The sequence below is a fragment of the Dendrobates tinctorius genome, unplaced genomic scaffold (assembly GCF_039654945.1).
Source record: "Dendrobates tinctorius isolate UK_male_01 unplaced genomic scaffold, ASM3965494v1 ptg000019l, whole genome shotgun sequence".
In the NCBI taxonomy this organism is placed as follows: Eukaryota; Metazoa; Chordata; class Amphibia; order Anura; family Dendrobatidae; genus Dendrobates; species Dendrobates tinctorius.
Window position 1 is genome coordinate 47,144,493 of NW_027361687.1, and position 20,641 is coordinate 47,165,133.

The window sequence follows — 20,641 nt, forward strand, 5'->3', positions numbered from 1 at the left end:
TAATTAAGGTTGACAAGCTTAAGTAAGAAGAATTGATGCTTTTGGCATTCAAATGGGCACTGTAGGTGTGTTTCCTGTCCTCCTCTCACTGCCGACTTTTATTCCCCATTGACTTACATTGGGTTTCGTGTTTCGGGACGACCCCGACTTTTCCCTATAATCGGACGATCTTGCTCGACCCGACTTTTGGAAAAGTCGGGTTTCACGAAACGAAACGCGACCCTAAAAAACCAAAAGTCGCTCAACTCTAGTTTCTAGATATCAACTTTAGATCCATAAGTGTTTTGTTGACCCCTGACCAGAAATCTTTTAGAAGGGGGCAGGTCCAGAATATGTGTGACATGTTACCCAATCCCAAGCCGCACCTCCAACACAATTTGGAATCAGGTAATCCAAGATGATGCAGAAACTCGGGTGTCCTATACCATCTCGTGAGGATTTTATAGGAGTTTTCCTGTAACAAGGTGCATCTGGAGAACCCTTTTGAGTTGGCCAGAACCCTATGCACTTCCGAGTCTGATAATGTAAGTCCTAATTCTTTCTCCCACGAAAGTAGGCAAGCTGGTTTTGATGGGCTAGAAGGGGAAACTATATTTTTGTATATTCTGGAGAGCATCCCCGGGATAGGCATGGGTAATTTCAGGAGCACATCTAACCAGAACCAACTTCTAATCTTAGTGTATTTAGTGCTGAATTTTGATAAGATTTCAGAGGCATGAGCCACTTGAATGAAGTTCTTCGGGAATATGCTGGCACCCTCTGGCCAAATGTCTGTTAATGAAACCTTTCCTAGAACTAGCTGAGAAATGGGTTGAATAGGAAGACGGCACCACAAATCAAAACTGTCATCATAGTTGGGGTCTAGAAGGTACGGTATAACACTGGTGGGTGTTAGTGTGGGTAACCCTTCAGGTGTCGTACCTGTTTTACTTAGATCAGCTTTAATTTTTAAAGTGGTTATAGTAATTGGGTCCATTTTTAAATGGGGGGGTGGAGAAGCATCGTTCCAGATGTACTGGAGTGTGTTTTTCCCAAGGAGGAGTAGTTCCAGGTTAGTATGGTTCGGGGATTGGGAGGCACGGACAAGTCTGAGCCACCTATTGATGTGAATGGCTTTGTGATAAGAGGTAAAATCCGGGAGGTTTAATCCCCCATATAAAGTCGGGAGAGTAAGAAATCTATGGGAAAGTCTTGATTTCTTGAACTTCCAGATATATTGTGATAGCTCTCCTGAGGGATGAAAAGAAAGTTTTAGGGAGTGTAATAGGCACCATGGACATTGTGTATATTAATTTAGGTGCGATGTATGTTTTTATTATGTTTATCCTTCCCAACCAGGAGAGGTATGGGTGGTCAAAGGACTTTAGTTGTACCTCAATTGTATTGATCAGTTTTTCAAAATTTTCTTTGTATAGGTCTGGGGGATTCTTAGTAAGGAAAATTCCTAAATATTTAATGTGGTGTGTCGGCCACTTGAACGGTGTCGTACTCTTAAGGAAGGGGATATCTTCTTCCTGAGCTGATATATTTAATGCCTCCGTTTTGTCCCAGTTGATTTTAAAATCAGATAATTCGCTAAAATTGTGGAATAGTTCAATTAAGTGCTGTATAGCTTAGTGATGAGGATAAGTAGATCGTCAGCGAAGGCTGCACATTTCTGCTCAGTGTGTTTAACTCTTAATCCCTTGATGTCTGGGTTTTGACGTATTGCTTGTATTATTGTTTCTATTACTAAAATAAAAAGAGTGGGTGAGAGGGGGCAGCCCTGTCGAGTGCCGTTACTAATGTCAAAAGACTGAGAATATATCCCATTGATTTTTATCCTAGCGGACAGGTCAGAGTATAAAGAAAATATGACTTTAACAAATTTAATAGGAAGCCCAAACTTTTCAAGTGTCTTTTCCATAAAGTGCCAATTGCACGATCGAAGGCTTTTTCGGCATCCATCGATAAGAGAATTAAGGGAGTTTTTGTTTTGATAACATGGTTAATGGAGTGAAGAATCCTGGCTTTGTTGTCCTTCCCCTCCCTCCCCTTTACAAACCCAGTTTGATCAGGGTGGTGTCATGTCGGACGCTATTCACACCACAGCGTCCGGCAGGCAGCGGTAGTTCCATCTCCGTCCACTATAGCCTCAGTGGCGCCGGGTTGATTTTACTCAGGTTATCGGGGGTTAATCTAGCTGGAAATCAGGTGGGATATTTGGTCACGCCCACGGTCTTTAAATAGTCGTGCTGGCCTATGGGCGTCGCCGATTATAGCTTGTGTTTTATGCCAAGTGGTTCCGGTCTGGAGAGGAGGTGTTGGAGAGAGAAATTCGTATTTGGTGGCGTATGATCCGTTGTTACCTTTTCGCCTTCCTATATTTGTGTTTTGTTTTGCCCTGTTCACATTACGGTATTGTCCTGTGGTTATGCGGCGCGGTGCGGTTTAAGTTCTCCCTTTCTGTCATTACTGTGTGGGCTTTGGTGGTTTGACGACTCACTGGGTGGAAGGTGGAGGGTTCAGCTTAGGGCTGAGCAGGAGATAAGGAAAGGTTGGAGGCTCAGGCATTTGCACCATTAGCAAAAACCCTGGGTTGAGGGTCAGACAGGGTTTTCCCTAGTTGGAGGGACTCCGCAGGGGCCCCGGGTATTTCAGCCTTCTTTGACCTAAGCCCCGCGTAACATTATAATCGGCCTACAATATTTTGGTAGTCCATGGATTCCATGACTCCCATAAACCGCCAGTTGGCGGCGCTGTCCTTACTGGTCACCGAGTTGAAGGGGGCAGTTCAGCAGCAGGGCCTGGTTGTAGCTAATGTGCAAGCGGCTTCTGCAGGTGCAGGTGCAGAGCCGAAGATTCCGCTGCCTGAACGATTTGCTGGGGAACGCAGCAAATTTGTCATCTTTCGGGAGGCCTGCAAGTTATACTTTCGCATGCGCCTGTCTCCTCAGGTAATGAGGCTCAGCGGGTGGGTCTGGTGTTATCATTACTGAGTGGGGACCCCCAAGCATGGGCGTTTTCCATACCAGCTGACTCCGCTACGTTTCGTTCGGTTGAGAATGTTTTTTCAGCACTCGGGCTCATTTATGATGATCCCGACAGATTGGCTCTAGCGGAATCTAAAATCCGCGCCCTCCGTCAGGGGGAACGTATGGCGGAAGACTATTGTTCAGAATTTCGCCGTTGGGCAGTAGACACACAGTGGAACGACCCAGCGCTGCGGAGTCCGTTTATTCATGGGGTTTCAGGAAGAGTTAAACAGGCCCTCCTGATGTATGAGACTCCTGTATCGTTAGAGTCTGCCATGAGTTTGGTTATTCGTATTGATCGCCGTTTGCATCAGGGGGCGCAGGAGACGCTGCCCCTGGGGGAAAGCAGGGGTGCAAGTGTGGTTGCTGCAGGTGAGCCCACGGAACCTATGCAAATCGCTGGGGTATCACATGTTAAGCGTCGTGTTCCTGGGTTCAGGAAGCAAGGAGCATGTTTTTACTGTGGTAAAAGAGATCATTATGTAAATGCTTGTCCTGTGCTACCTAAGAAAGTCGCACCGGCGGAAAACTGGTAAGCTCAGAGGGTATGGAGGAGGCCCAAATGAGCGTATGCATATCCTCCATGATGGTATCTCAATGTATGCTCCCTGCCAGGGTTATTATTGCGGGCAGAGAGCTACCAATATCAGTGTTTGTGGATAGCGGTTCCACCACTAATCTCATGGATGAGGAGTTTGCACACAAGGCCGGTTTTAAGATCGAAAAACTCTCTCATCCTATTCGCGTGGTTACCATTAATGCTGCTCCCCTCCCACAGGGGGAGATTACAGAGTTTGTAGCTGAGGTTAAACTCCACATTGGGGTCCTACATTCTGAGTGGGTTACATTTAGGATACTCAATAATCTCCCAGCACAAATGGTCCTGGGTTTCCCATGGTTGTCCAAGCACAACCCGGTGATTGACTGGAGAACCCAGGACATAGTCCAGTGGAGTGGTTTCTGCCAGGAAAATTGCTTGGCCACATGTGTGTCCGCCTTGAAGTCCAGCCTTCCGGAGGCATTGCTGGATTTTGCGGACGTCTTCTCTGAGAGGGGTTGCTCAGAACTACCTCCACATCGAACCTATGACTGTGTGATTAGGTTAAAACCCGGGGCCAAATTGCTAAAGGCTAGGATGTTTAGTATTTCTGGTCCGGAGAGACAAGCTCTTAAAGACTACATCGCGGAGAGTCTAAGTAAAGGGCACATCCGGCCTTCATCCTCGCCTGTAGCAGCGGGGTTTTTCTTCATTAAAAAGAAAGATGGGGGGTTACGCCCATGTCTGGATTTCCGGGAGTTAAACCAGATTACGGTCCGTGATCCCTACCCGATGCCTCTGATCCCTGATTTGTTCAACCAGGTGGCTGGTGCGAAGTGGTTTTCCAAACTTGACCTCAGGGGGGCATACAACCTCATAAGGGTCCGTCAGGGGGATGAGTGGAAGACGGCGTTTAATACCCCTGAGGGTCATTTTGTAAGCCTAGTTATGCCATTTGGGTTGACAACCGCGCCTGCTGTTTTCCAACATTTCATAAATGATGTATTCGCTTATGTGTTGGGGAAATTTGTGATTGTGTACCTGGATGATATCCTCATTTATTCGAGTGACCGGGACACTCATTTAGAGCATGTCAGGCAGGTGTTACAGTTGCACCGTGAGAATAAGCTCTATGCTAAGCTTGAAAAATGTGTATTTTTTGTTCAGGAGTTGCCTTTTTTGGGATATATTGTGTCCGCCGCAGGGTTTAAAATGGACGCCACGAAGGTGCAAGCGGTGCTGCGATGGGAACGGCCTGATAATCTAAAAGTGCTCCAGTGATTTCTTGGGTTTGCCAACTATTATAGGAAGTTTATTAAGAATTTTTCTACTATAGCCAAACCGCTCACAGACATGACGAGAAAAGGTACCAATCTTGCTATCTGGTCTGAGGCTGCGGTGCGTGCATTTGAGCTTCTGAAAAACCGTTTTGCTTCAGCCCCCATTCTGGTGCAACCGGACGTATCTAAACCTTTTACTGTGGAGGTCGATGCATCTGAGGTGGGAGTGGGGGCAGTACTGTCACAGGGCTCGTCCTTGAGCAATATGCGTCCATGCGCCTACTTCTCCAAGAAGCTGTCGCCTGCCGAACGGAATTACGATATCGGCAACAGGGAGTTGTTGGCCATCAAATTGGCTTTTGAGGAATGGCGACACTTCTTGGAGGGGGCTGCCCACCAGGTCACAGTCATCACCGACCATAAAAACCTGCTCTATCTGGAGTCGGCCAAGCGTCTGTCTCCCAGGCAGGCTCGCTGGGCATTGTTTTTTACACGATTTAACTTTCTGGTGACTTACCGTCCTGAGGCTAAAAACACCAAGGCGGATGCCTTGTCCAGGTGTTTTCCTTGGGGAGAACCTCGGGAATATCCGGTACCCATCCTCCAGGAAGGTGTAGTGGTTTTGGCTCTCACGACTGAGGTAGAGGCGGAGATTGCCGAGGCCCAGGAGGAGGTACCGCCAGGACTTCCCGCTAACAAGTCATTCGTACCCCTTCATCTTCGTCTTAAGGTGTTGGGGGAACACCACGACTCTGTCCTGGCCGCTCATCCAGGGGTTAGGGGCACCATGGAGCTGGTATCGCTCCGCTTCTGGTGGCCAAAAATCCGGCAGGACGTGGTCTCGTACGTGGCAGCTTGCAACACGTGCGCCAGGGCCAAGTCGCCCAGATCCCGTCCTGCTGGCACTCTACAGCCTCTGGGGGTACCTAGTAGGCCATGGACAGAAATCTCCATGGACTTTATCACGGACTTGCCTGCCTCGGTGGGGAAAACGGTCATCCTGGTGGTGGTTGATCGATTTTCGAAGATGGCGCATTTTGTGTAGTTGCCTTCCTTGCCCAACGCGAAGACGTTGGCTCAGGTTTTTGTGCAGGAGGTGGTCAGACTACACGGAGTTCCGTCGGACATAGTGTCTGATAGGGGTACCCAGTTTGTGGCAAAGTTTTGGAAAGCTTTTTGCTCACGATTGGGGATCAAGTTGTCTCATTCGTCGGCGTTTTATCCACAGTCAAATGGTCAAACTGAGCGCATGAACCAAAATCTGGAGCAGTATTTGCAATGTTTTGTGTCTGACAACCAAGAGGAGTGGTCGACATTCCTTCCCTTGGCCGAGTTCGCGTTAAATAATCACCGCCAAGAATCATCGGGAGAGTCTCCGTTCTTTTGTGTTTACGGGCACCATCCTCAATTTTGTACCTTGAGTCAGGGTGACTCTGGGGGAGTCCCGGAGGAGGACCAGCTAGGAGTTCAACTATCATCGGTCTGGAGGAGTGTGAAACAGCGATTGCTGAGCATGAGTGCAAGGTACAAACGAGTGGCTGACGCTAGATGCATGCCAGGTCCGGACCTGTGTGTGGGTGATTGGGTGTGGTTAGCTACTAAAAACATAAAACTCAAAATTCCATCATTGAAATTGGGTCCAAGGTTTATTGGCCCTTTTACGATTGCTGCCATCATTAACCCGGTTGCTTATCGGTTGGAACTTCCTGCGGTATACAAGATACACAACGTGTTTCACAGGGCTTTATTGAAAAAGGTGGTAGGCTCTGTGGACACGACGCCGATGCCACCTCCAGTCATGGTGGATGGCGATTTAGAGTTTGAAGTCCCCAAGGTGGTGGACTCTCGAGTACTGCGCCGTACTCTTCAGTATTTGGTACACTGGCGGGGGTATGGTCCGGAGGAGAGGTGTTGGGTACCAGCCACGGATATACATGCGGATCGGCTGGTCAGTTCGTTTCACCGCCGTCATCCGGACAAGCCGGGTCCTATGAGTCTTGAGGGCCTTGGGGTCCCTTGTAGAAGACGGGGTACTGTCATGTCGGACGCTATTCACACCACAGCGTCCGGCAGGCAGCGGTAGTTCCATCTCCGTCCACTATAGCCTCAGTGGCGCCGGCTTGATTTTACTCAGGTTATCAGGGGTTAATCTAGCTGGAAATCAGGTGGGATGTTTGGTCACGCCCACGGTCTTTAAATAGTCGTGCTGGCCTATGGGCGTCGCCGATTATAGCTTGTGTTTTATGCCAAGTGGTTCCGGTCTGGAGAGGAGGTGTTGGAGAGAGAAATTCGTATCTGGTGGCATATGATCCGTTGTTACCTTTTCGCCCTCCTATATTTGTGTTTTGTTTTGCCCTGTTCACATTACGGTATTGTCCTGTGGGTATGCAGAGCGGTGCGGTTTAAGTTCTCCCTGTCTGTCATTACTGTGTGGGCTTTGGTGGTTTGACGACTCACTGGGTGGAAGGTGGAGGGTTCAGCTTAGGGCTGAGCAGGAGATAAGGAAAGGTTGGAGGCTCAGGCATTTGCACCATTAGCAAAAACCCTGGGTTGAGGGTCAGACAGGGTTTTCCCTAGTTGGAGGGACTCCGCAGGGGCCCCGGGTATTTCAGCCTTCTTTGACCTAAGCCCCGCGTAACAGGTGGACCAGATTAGGTATAAGGGCCCCGTCACACATAGCGATCTCGCTAGCGAGATCGCTGCTGAGTCACAAGTTTTGTGACACAACAGTGATCTCACCAGCGAGATCGCTGTGTATGACAGCGATCAGCGACCGGACCCCTGCCGGTATCGCTGATCGCTGTAGGAAACCGCTGGACATTTCTTTTGTCGCTGGTCTCCCGCTGGCCAGCACGCATCGCTGCGTGTGACAGGTGGGAGACCAGCGATCTGCAGGTAACTGACGTACACATCGGGTATCCAAGGGAAGTGCGTCCCTTGGATAACCGATGTATACGTTAGTTACCAGCTCCCTGCATCAGTGCGCTGGTAACTTTACGAACACAGCGACGCCACGCGCTTGGCGTTGCAGTGCTGATCGCTGGTGAAGCTGTCTGTGTGACAGCTCACCAACGATCACATAGCAACTCACCAGCGATCCTGACACGTTGATATCGTTGTCGGGATCGCTGGTGAGTCGCTATGTGTGACTGCAGCTTAAGGCCGCTTAGCCTAGTAGCCAAAATTTTTGCCCAAAGCTTGATGTCAGTATTCAACAGAGAAATTGGGCGGTAGCTGCTGCACAGCTCAGGACTCTTCCCCTCGTTAGGTATAATAGATATGAAAGCTTCCAGTGCTTGTTTGGGCAGAGGGGTGCCTTTTAAAAGTTCGTTACCTAACCTATTTAAGTGTGGGGCAAGAATATCTGCAAATTTTTTGTAATATATGGTAGGGAAACTGTTGGGACCTGGAGATTTGCCCTTAGGAATTGATTTTAAGGTTTCTAGATCTTCTTTTATAGTGATTGATGCTAGTAATGTGTCCTTGTCAGATGAGTTAATTTTAGGTAAGTCAATAGAAGAATGAAAAGCAGAAATTTGTTCCTCTGCCTTCATGGGGTCTTTCATTGAAGTGGGTCTAGGCAAGTTGTAGAGGGCCTCATAGAACTGCGTAAATGCTTGAGCAATGTCAGCTGACTTGTAAACTGTTTGGGTATTTGCATTTTTGATTTTACGTATGAATGCTCGATCTATCTGCTTTTTTAAAAGCGAGGAAGTAAGTTTGCTCCCCTTGTTGCCATGCATATAAAATTTCTGCTTACATCTTAGATAAGTTTTTGTGGAACGAACATTTAAGATATCCTTTAATTTATTCCTCCGGGTTTTCAAGTATTCTTGGGCTTGGGTTGCTAGGGATTTTTTATGTACAATTTCAAGAGTATTAATTTGATGAATGATGGACAGGATCTCTTTGTCTCTACCTTTTTTGGTAAATGAACCTAAAGCTATGAGTTCCCCTCTTATGACCGCCTTGTGAGCCTCCCATACCACAGGGGGAGAGACATCAGGTTGCATGTTTTCTTTAAAAAACAGTTCTAATGTGTTTTTAAGTTTATTTAGATTTGTATCATTATCCAGAAGGGTTTCATTTAGTCTCCATGTTCCCATGGGCCTTGGGAGACAGGCCTGAATTTCCTGAAGAAGAGGTTGCAAAAAACCTTGAAACGCGTAGAATATACCACTGTCAAACCTTATTAACATCCTGGAATTTCATCATTTGGGCAGCGCGGACGAAATCCACGTATTCCTTTGCAGAGCTCTAATTGCTTTTTGCGAAATATTTTTAGCTTCCAAGGATGAGTCCAAAGAAGAATTTAGGGTAACATTAAGATCTGCTCCTACTATAAGTAAGCCTTCCTTAAATAGAGAAAGTGTCTCTAAAGTTTTGGACAGCCACAGGTCTTGTCGCTTATTGGGTGCATAGAGGTTGCACAAGGTAACCATTGTGTTAGCAAGAAAGCCTTTTACTATAATGTAACGGCCCTCTGAATCTGAGAGCGTGTCCTTCCATTGGAAAGGAAGATTTTTAGATAATGCAATACTAACCCCTTTAGAAGCAGAAGAACTGTTACTGTTGAACCAAATGGGGAAGAGAGAGCGGTATGTGTCGGGGGAGCGGCCTGTTTTAAAATGCTTCTCTTGGAGGAAGGCAATTTTTGTTTTACTTTTCTTTAGGAGATGCATAATCTGGTTCCTCTTAAATGGGGAGTTCAAACCTTTCACATTATAGGAAGCTATTGTCAGACTATCTACTGCGAATTTATTGGCCATGAGATAGGGTGTGTATGGATTCTAATGTAAATGACAAGGGTAACGCCATTGCAAGTATTTCCAAACAACAATGAACACATCAAACAAACAAATATTAACAAGGTGAATCTTATCTGCAGCAGGGAGGGCCCAGCTTCCATATAAAAGCAGACAAGACTGTCCATTAGGAGGGTGAACAGGATGTCCAGCGGTGATCTTCTGTGTAACCTAGAAGGCTGGATGTAAAGCTTAGTTATGAGAGAAACATAAGGGTGAATTGTAAAAAAGATAACTTCAGATTAGAAGCGAAAAGAACAGTAACAAAAGAACAAAAGCCGGCTAAACCAGAGGGGATAGGGTGGCTTTTCAAGAGCCGGGAACAAGGGATGTCCATCCCTCCCCGTGACCCATCCCAGCGGGGGGCCAAGCTGGCATCATTTTAGCAAGTGGACAGACAAGAGATCAGGCTGCAGAGCGTTCTTGATTTTGTTTCTTGGACTTGGGAGAACCCATCTTCTTCTGTGTGGACCAGTTCTTCATTTTTGCAGCTGCGGATAAGAATAATTCGTCTCTAAGGGCATCCAGGAGGAGACTTCAACAGGGGGAATCTTCAGGATCTCCCAGATGTTCTGTAGATCATCTGGAGAACCGACGGCGATCTGTCTTCCATCTTTAATGATTGAGATGCCAAAGGGAAAAAGCCATCTGTAGGGAAGTTTGTGAGATCTCAGTGTGTCCAGTAGGGGTTTCATCAGCCTTCTCTTAGCCAGAGTTGAAGGAGCTATGTCCTGGAAGATTTGAAAGGGAGAGTTATCATAGAGGAGGGGAGCCATTTCCCTTGCCTTGGTGAGGACAGCATTCGTGTCTACAAAGCTGAGTAGACCACATATAATGTCTCCAGGAGGATCCGACGGTTTTGGTTTAGGTTTTAAGGCTCGGTGAACTCTTTCAATGACTATCTTCTCCATTCTGTCTTGGCCTACTAAGGATGAGAAAATCTCTCTTGTGACTTTTTCAAGTGCTTCCATGGCATAGGTTTCAGGAATTCCTTTAATTCTGACATTCTTCCTCCTACTTCTATTTTCTTGGTCTTCAATCGCCAGTAGGGTAGTATTTAACTGTTGTTGGTGATAAGAGACTTGTTCTTTTAAAGTATTAGCGTGTTCTACCAATTCCATATGGGCGGATTCAAGTGACCACTCGGCCACCTATGTGTTTTTAGTCAGATCTGATTCCTGTTATTTCCTGTAGCAGAGGCTTCATCGCCTGGGTTAAAGATTTCTTGAGGAAAGACCCGGATATGGGAGCACTATCCCGGGGACAGGATTCGCGGTCCGAGCTGTTCTCGTTCGAGTCTGAGGTATCAGAATCTGGATGATCTGTCATTTGGGTGATCTGTTTTTTCAAAGAAGGATGCTGAGTAGGAGTTTTTTTCTTTAGGTATTTGTCAAGATCCACTTGTTTGTGGGCTTTGTTACCGTCAGGAAGCACTTTAGCACGCTCCTTTATTGTTTTAACCATATCGTAAATATGAGCGTGTCTTCAATAAATCACCACTGGATCATCTGCTCAGCTAACGAATCATTGTCTGAGTTAGCATGCTTGTCACTAAAAGAACAGAGATGGTGGTTTGAAAAGTTGAAAAACATGTGCAGTGACTTTAGTCTGCCAGCAGATGGCACAGTCTCGCTGTTTTAGAAGATGCACGTGGAAAACAGCAAGATTAAGTTCTTTCTCTTCTACGAGATAAATGAGAAGAAAATGAGCGTTTCTTTAGTCTCAGCTACGTTAAAACACTTTTACTTGCTTTATTCGTTTTCAATAAAAACATATGTCAAAATGACAAGAAAAACTCTCCAGAAAATGCTGCCAATACACGTGGGACAAGTTTTACGTGTTTCGATCTACACGATCTTTGTCAAAAGCCATGTCAGTACCTCTACAGTACACAAACTTCTAAATAGGAAAGATTAACCAATGATGTTACATTGTAGAATCACGTGATATGCACACATGTGAAAATAGAGGAAAACAAAAAACAGTCCTGTAATGTATAATAATTAGATCTGTCTCTTTAAGCAAGCCAGACTTATGGGACTTGGAGGGTGGAGACAAGAGGGATGAGAAGGGAAGTTTCACTTTCACTTCTGGTAGCATGGGAATGCAAGTGTTAGGCTGGTTTCACATTCGCGCTTTTTAAGCGCACGCACGGCCGGGGGTAGCTCCGCCCCCGAGCCGGCTCTCTGCCCGGCGTGCCCGCCCTTTCCTTGTAGCGCCGCCTCCTAGCGCACAGCGACGCCTGCGATCGGCGCACCCTATCTTTAGCATAGGGTGCGCAGATCGTGCGCAGGCCGTGCGCTAGTTGCGCTTTGACCTGCGCTGCGCACTTTTGACGGTGCGCCGTGCGCGCCAAAATCCGAAAAGTTTGATTTTGGCGTGCACGGCGCACCGTCAAAAGTGCGCAGCGCAGGTCAAAGCGCAACTAGCGCACGGCCTGCGCACGATCTGCGCACCCTATGCTAAAGATAGGGTGCGCCGATCGCAGGCGCCGCTGTGCGCTAGGAGGCGGCGCTACAAGGAAGGGGCGGGCACGCCGGGCAGAGAGCCGGCTCGGGGGCGGAGCTACCCCCGGCCGTGCGTGCGCTTAAAAAGCGCGAATGTGAAACCAGCCTTATGCTGTGTGCTGGAGGACGAAGAATAAAACATATCTAAAATGTAATACATTGAATTCGTCATAACGTGTGGATATTACAACTGGTGACGAGGATGGGATATAATCACCTACTGCTGTGAGTACGGACTCTATTTTACCGCTTCACACGCCAGCACCACTGAGAGACTCTATCATGGCTGACTACTTGCACACATTCCCACAGTTTGATATGACTGATGTCATTAATCTCTCCCATAACTGGAGAAAATGGCTAAACAGATTTGAGAATTTCCTAGAAGCCATGGACATAAAGGAGGAGAAAAGAAAGAGAGCTTTGCTCCTGCATTGTGCAGGCACAGGAGTCTATGACATATACAGTACGTTACCTGCAGCAGAAACAGACACATACAGCAACTGCACTAAAGCTCTCACTGGCTACTTCAACCCCAAATAGAACATCAGATATGAAAGATATAAATTCAGGATTGCCAAGCAGCTTCCAGAAGAGTCCATAGACACTTATGTCATACGGCTGAAAGAGTTAGCACATGGATGTGCCTTTACAGATGTAGATGATGAAATCCTAACTCAAATAATTGTCACCTGCTCGTCTAATAACCTAAGGCGTAAGGCTCTGCAGCAGGATATCTCTCTACATGATTTGCTCAAAATGGCCCGTGCTATAGAAATAGCAGATCATCAGGCTACCGTAATGGAGAATGGGGATAAATTACATGTGCATAATCTCAAACAGAAAAATTTACCAGACAAACAAGCCCAGAAACAGAAGAAATGTTATAGATGTGGACAGGATTTCCCTCACCACCAGAACAAATGTCCAGCTATGGGACAAACCTGCAGTAAATGTGGAAAAGGGAATCATTTTGCAGCTGTTTGCAAATCAGCGCAGTACAAGCCTCCGCTGCCTATGACAAAATCTGCAGATGTAAAAGTGATAAATCAGGACACAGAAGAAATGTCTGCGACTGAGAACTATGTGTTCACTACCTCTGTCACTGGTTCAGTACAGTCTCCCTGTGTTACACTCTCAATCTGCAACACTGACATTACCTTTACAATAGATACAGGAGCTTCAGTGGATATCATAGATGGCACTACAAATGAACAATTGAAAATAAGGCCAGTCTTACAACAAGTGCAGACTAAAATTTTTCCTTATGGATCTAAAACACCTCTAGCTATAATGGGACAATTTGATGCTGAAATTAGATATAAAGAAAACAGGCAGAAAACCACTTTCCACACATTACAAGGATCGGGAGGATGTCTTCTCAGCTATCACACTGCCTTGGAGCTAGGGCTCATCCAGATTATTCATACCATAACTGACCCTGCGGATATGGATGTACAAACTATGGTGAACAGCTTTCCCTCCCTATTTAGTGGTTTTGGAAAACTAAAGGACTCTCAAGTACACCTTCATGTGGATGACAATGTTCGTCCAGTAGCCCAGCCTCACAGGCGTATTCCATTTCACCTGAGACAGAAGGTAGAAAAGGAACTCCAATTGCTCATGGATGAGGACGTTATTGAAACTGTTACTGGTCCCACTCTGTGGGTTTCTCCACTTGTGGTAGTTCCAAAACCAAAGACTCCTGATCAAGTGAGACTGTGTGTTGACATGCGCCTGCCCAACACCGCTATCCAGAGGGAAAGACATATCTCACCTACGATTGATGACATTATTCATTTATTAAATGGAGCCACCGTCTTTTCAAAGCTCGACCTCAATAAGGGATATCATCAATTAGAACTGAGTCCAGAGTCCCGATATTTGACCACATTTTCCACCCATGTGGGCCTCAGAAGATACAAAAGATTGACTTTTGGAGTCTGCTCAGCAGCAGAAATTTTTCAGGATGCAATAAGGAGTGTCATTCAACACATCCCAAATGCCTTTAATTACAGTGATGACATATTGGTTTTTGGTAAAACTCAAGCTGAGCATAATCGTGCTCTATATGCTATCTTCGAATGCCTGCTTTCTGCTGGACTCACTTTAAACAAAGAGAAGTGCGAGTTTGACAAGGGTTCATTAGAATTCTATGGTCACATCTTCTTGGCAAAAGGAGTACAACCAGACCCCAAGAAAGTGGAAGCTATCAGAACAGCCTCAATTCCACAGGATGCTAGTGAAGTGCGTTTTTTCCTTGGAATGGCAAGTTACTGTGCTAGATATATATAAAGTAGATATGACAGGCTCAAACCCCAACTTAGGTGCTCCGGGAAAAAACAAGACTAAAGTATAGGAGTAACCCCGGCACACTAATAACATGAAAGTAAAGTCTTCTCAATGACAGTCTTTAATTGTTGTGATTTTATTGATTGTGAAAAAAAAGGGTGGTGTTACAATCCAAAAAAGGGTGGTGTTACAATCCAACGTTTCAGCTCTACATCTCGAGCTTTCATCAGGGATATGACTAGATCCTTGGTTTTGAGGTGTGTGTATAAGTGGTATAGGTTTGCCTTTGTAGTCCAGCTGCTGGAACAGTACCTATAGTAACCACGATGTGTAGGGTCAGCACGTGACTCCCGTCCTTGTGTCCTAAATCTAGTCAGGTGTGGAGGAGGCCGGAAGTGCCACTTCCGGCCTCCTCCACACCTGACTAGATTTAGGACACAAGGACGGGAGTCACGTGCTGACCCTACACATCGTGGTTACTATAGGTACTGTTCCAGCAGCTGGACTACAAAGGCAAACCTATACCACTTATACACACACCTCAAAACCAAGGATCTAGTCATATCCCTGATGAAAGCTCGAGATGTAGAGCTGAAACGTTGGATTGTAACACTACCCTTTTTTGGATTGTAACACCACCCTTTTTTTTCACAATCAATAAAATCACAACAATTAAAGACTGTCGTTGAGAAGACTTTACTTTCATGTTATTAGTGTGCCGGGGTTACTCCTATACTGTGCTAGATATATTCCGAATTTTTCAACAATCAGCAATCCACTACGGGAACTTACAAAACAAAGTTGTATTTTTCAATGGTCTCAAGGCTGTCAGGCCTCTTTTGAAACAATTAAAAATGAACTCTGCTCGACAACCACTATGGCTTATTTTGATCCAGCTCTTCGAACTGAACTGATTGTGGACGCCAGTCCCGTGGGACTGGGTGCTATTCTAGCGCAATACAAGGATAACAATCAAAATCCTCACATCATTTCTTATTCAAGTAAGAGCTTAACAAACACTGAAAGAAAATATTCTCAACCTGAAAAAGAAAGCTTGGCAGTTGTCTGGGGATGTGAACACTTTCACTTATTTCTCTATGGAGCTCCCTTCACCATTGTCACAGATCATCAAGCACTTCTTACAATTTTTGGAAATCCCAGAGCTAAAATGCCTGCACGAATTGAACGATGGGGCCTACGTCTACAGGACTACAACTATAAAATTGTTCACAAACCTGGAAAATACAGCAATCCGGCTGATTATCTTTCAAGACATCCTACTAATGATGATATACCTGTGCATTCCTCCATTGAAGAATACCTACGTTTTGTTACAGATCATGCCGTGCCAAAAGCACTTTCTCTTGATCAATTTATAAATGAAACAACAAAAGACAAGACACTCTGTGCCCTAATACAAATCATCCAAAATCGAAGGTGGCATGAAATTCAAAAAGAAAAATTTCCTGATTCTGAGATTGATCTGAAAGAGTTAAAACTATTCTCAAACGTACGTGAGGAATTATCAGTCACTGAAGAACACCTCATTCTTCGAGGTACCAAACTAGTCGTACCTAAGACTTCGCGTAACTTAGTCATACAGATAGCACATGAAGGTCACTTAGGAATTGTTGGCACAAAGAAGTTACTCAGAGAAAAAGTGTGGTTCCCAAATATGGAGCACTTGGTGGAAGAAAAGATTAGACGCTGTTCTACTTGTCAATTAATCACTCCATCATCAAACTTAGAGCCATTACAAATGTCTCCGTTACCCGCTGCTGTCTGGGAGGAAGTGGCAGTCGATATATATGGACCATTGCCAAATGGCCAATACATTCTCGTAACAATTGATGAATATTCTCGATACCCTGTCATTTCATTTATCTCTTCAACATCTGCTAATAATGTCATACCAGAGCTGGACGACATTTTCTCGGCATATGGTATTCCAAAAGTGGTCAAAACAGACAATGGACCTCCATTCAATGGACATGTGTTTACACAATTTTCTGATTACTTGGGATTCAATCACAGGAAAATCACACCTTGCTGGCCGCAAGCCAATGGAATTGTGGAACGTTTTATGCGCACTCTGGGGAAACGTATCAAGGCAGCGAGTCTGGAGCACATCCCACTGAAACAGTCATTATACAAATTCATGCGTAATTACCGCAATACGCCACACTCCACTACTAATGCTGCTCCAGCTCATTTAATGTTCAGCAGAACCCTGCGTATACGTCTCCCTGATGTGACCAGCCATCCCCGACCGAGTGACTCCTCAGTGAGATCCACAGATTTCTCCAACAAACAAGCCATGAAACGTTATGCAGACAGAAGGCGAAGGACACAGTCAAGTGCCATCGAAAGAGGGGATGTCGTGGTGGTACGTCAAAGACCAACCAACAAGACCTCACCTGTATATGGTCCTGCAAAATATTATGTTACTAAAAGGAAAGGCAGAATGATCACAGCTGAACGAGATGGACACTCCATAATGCGAAATTCTTCATATTTTAAAGTCATACCGCAGAATGATGACAATGAACTCTCTTTGGTGGAAGATTTGGTATCCGATGGTGGAGAGGACCAACAAGAGGTAGCTGGTCCATCAATAATGAACCCTCTCAATGAGCCCAGACGTTATCCTACACGAGAGAGAAGAGCTCCATCGAGGCTTATTGAAGAAGTGTAACTACAGTTTTGTTTGTTTTTTTTTTTGTTGTTTGTTTCTCTGGTTTTAGAATTGAACAAATAAGACAAAACGGACATATGATTTCTTTGGACGTTTTCATGTTGTTGCATTTATCAGTAATATAGATTATTTATAAAAAAAAAAAAAAGGGGATGATGTAATGTATAATAATTAGATCTGTCTCTTTAAGCAAGCCAGACTTATGGGACTTGGAGGGTGGAGACAATAGGGATGAGAAGGGAAGTTTCAGTTTCACTTCTGGTAGCATGGGAATGCAAGTGTTATGCTGTGTGCTGGAGGACGAAGAATAAAACATATCTAAAGTTTAATACATTGAATTCTTCATAACGTGTGGATATTACAGCGGTTTTTCAGGGGTCTTTTGTCGGTGGCAGAATCTTATCAGGAGGGTTTAGGCTCACTTCGGGTATGAATGGATGATTTTTAGCTAAATTAGATGCTTTGTATGTGGTCTAGGGCCAGGAGCTCAGTCGCCTCACGTCTTCTCCTGATCATACCTAGGCCACGCCCCGCCAATTCTTACATTTCTGACCACTGTCCCTTTATGAGGTAATAACTCTGAAACGCTTCCATGGATCCTGATGATTCTGACAATGTTTTCTCGTGAGTCGTGACATATTGTACTTCATGTTAGTGGTAAAATTTCTTTGATATACTTTGCGTTTATTTGGGAAAAAAACAGAAATTTTTTGTTAGGAAGTTATAAGGGTTAAAAGTTGACCAGCGATTTGTTATTTTTACAACACCATTGGGACCACATCACATTTGAAGTCACTTTGAGGGGTCTATATGATAGAAAATACCCAAAAGTGACACCATTCTAAAAACTGCACCCCTCAAGGTGCTCAAATCCACATTCAAGAAGTTTATTAACCCTTCAGGTGCTTCACAGGAATTTTTTGAATGTTTAAAAAAATGAACATTTAACGTTTTTTCACAAAAAAATTAATTCAGGTCCATTTTTTTTATTTTACCAAGGGTAACAGGAGAAATTGGACCCCAAAAGTTATTGTGCAATTTGTTTTGAGTATGCTGATACCTGATATGTGGGGGGAACCACTGTTTTGGCGCATGGCAGAGCTCAGAAGGGAAGGAGCGCCGTTTGACTTCTTCAACGCAAAATTGGCTGGAATTGAGATCGGATGCCATGTTCCGTTTGGAGAGCCCCTGATGTGCCTAAACAGTGGAAACCCCCAACAAATGGCACCATTTTGGAAACTACACCCCCCAAGGAACTTATCTAGATATGTGGTGAGGACTTTGAACCCCCAAGGGCTTCACAGAAGTTTATAATGTACAGCTGTAAAATTAAAAAATCATATTTTTTCTACAAAAATGATCTTTTCACCCCCAATTTTTATTTTTCCAAGGGAAACTGCACCCAAAAAGTTATTGTGCAATTTGTCCTGACTCTGAGTACACTGATACCCAATAAGTGGGGGTAAAGCACTGTTTGGGCGCATGGCAGAGCTCGGAAGGGAAGTAGCGCCGTTTGACTTTTTCAACGCAAAATTGGCTGGAATTGAGATCGGACGCCATGTTGCATTTGGAGAGCCCCTGATGTGCCTGAACAGTGGAAACCCCCAACAAGTAACCCCATTTTGGAAAGTAGACCCCCTGAAGAACTTATATAGATGTGTGGTGAGCACTTTGAACCCCCAAGTGCTTCACAGAAATTTATAATATACAGCTGTAAAAATAAAAAAATCATATTTTTTCACAAAAATGATCTTTTTGCCTCCAATTTTTTATTTTCCCAAGGGTAACAGGAGAAATTGGACCCCAAAAGTTGTTGTGCAATTTGTCCTGAGTATGGCGATCCTTCCCTTCCGAGCTCTGCCATGCACCCAAACAGTGGTTTACTCCCACATATGGGGTATATCTGGAGATAAACCACTGTTTGGGCGCATGGCATAGCTCGGAAGAGAAGGATCGCCGTTTGACTTTTTCATCGCAATATTGGCTGGAATTGAGATCGGACACCATGTCGCGTTTGGAGACCCCCTTGATGTGCGTGAACAGTGGAAACCCCCCACAAGTGACCCCATTTTGGAAAGTAGACCCCCCCAAGGAACTTATCTAGATGTGTGGTGAGCACTTTGAACCCCAAAGTGCTTCACAGAAGTTTTTAACGCCCGGGCGTGAAAATAAAAAAAATTTTTTTTCACAAAAATGATTTTTTTTTGCCCCCAATTTTTTTTTTATTTTCCCACGGGTAACAGGAGAAATTGGACCCAAAAAGCTGTGCAATTTGTCCTGAGTATGTTGATACCCCATATGTGGGGGTAAACCACTGTTTGGGCGCATGGCTCGGAAGGGAAGGAGCACCGTTTGACTTTTTCTACACAGAATTGACTGGAATTGAGATCAGATGCCATGTTGCATTTTGAGAGCCCCTGATGTGCCTAAACAGTGGAAACCCCCAAATCTAACTCCAACCCTAACCCCAACACACCCCTAACCCTAATCCCAACCCTAATCATAAACCTAACCCTAACACACCCATAACCCTAATCCCAACCCTAACCCTAATTCCAACCCTAAAATAATCCCAACCCTAACTTTAGCCCCAACCCTTGGTAATGCAAACAAGCAGCTCTTAGAAATTTCAGCACATATGTTGTTTTAGAGAAAAAGGTTGGTGGTGCGACTTCCACATGTCACATGTATATTTGAGTGATATATTCTGTAAATAAATTGGCATTTGTTTTTTTCATTTTGCACGCTGCTACCCACTTAACGTAATTCTCTCCATTGAGTAATTATCCTGGAAGTACTAACATTAAAAGATTGTATACTTTAGAAAACTAATTTGAAAACATTATGCTATAAAATCCTTACATTCATACAGGTCACTGTTGCCCTTTGCTGGTCTCAGAATATCACTTTTAACAATACGTGATTGTCCAAAGTAGACTACCCTTCTTACTCTACATGTTTTAGAACAGAACTGTAGACCATTGGTGCAATTTCTGGTTAACTTAAAGCCTACACATAGGTCTTATTACCTTTTTTAATCCTAGATGTTACCTGTGATGGACCTGCAAAGTTGCTTACTTTTGATGAAGGGGAAAACGCCATACTACAAGTTAGTCGGACTCAAGCTCAATTGTCAAATATCAATTGGAAATTTGAACAGCATATCATTGCGATCACAAGACCTGGACAACCATTACAGCTGGAAAAGTATAGCTCCAAATATGCTGGAAGACTCTTCAGCTCCATTGATGGTTCTTTAGTAATTTCAAGGTTGACAGCCACAGATAGACAGATCTACAGAGCTGAGATATTTGATGAGAATCAGAGGTATCTGTGCGTACAACTTTATGATGTCATAACTGATGGTAAGATATAAAGATTTGACAATGTCTAACTGTTATGAGACAAAACAACATACAGTGTGCCCGTAAAGTCATGGTGCACTTTTCACCAGTCACTGGAAAGCAACAAAAGATGATAGAAATGTGAAATCTGCTCCAAGTAAAATAA

At 44.7% G+C, this 20,641-nt stretch overlaps 1 protein-coding gene across 2 annotated transcripts in view; it reads left to right on the forward strand.

The window, feature by feature from the left end:
- LOC141082910 (uncharacterized) overlaps nt 1–20,641 on the forward strand; it is a 221,842-nt gene that overhangs the window by 187,802 nt on the left and 13,399 nt on the right. For both annotated transcript variants that reach the window (XM_073566960.1, XM_073566959.1), the window contains exon 5: nt 20,176–20,496. In XM_073566960.1, the coding sequence (XP_073423061.1) occupies nt 20,176–20,496 (321 nt within the window). The remainder of the gene's footprint in view (nt 1–20,175; nt 20,497–20,641) is intronic.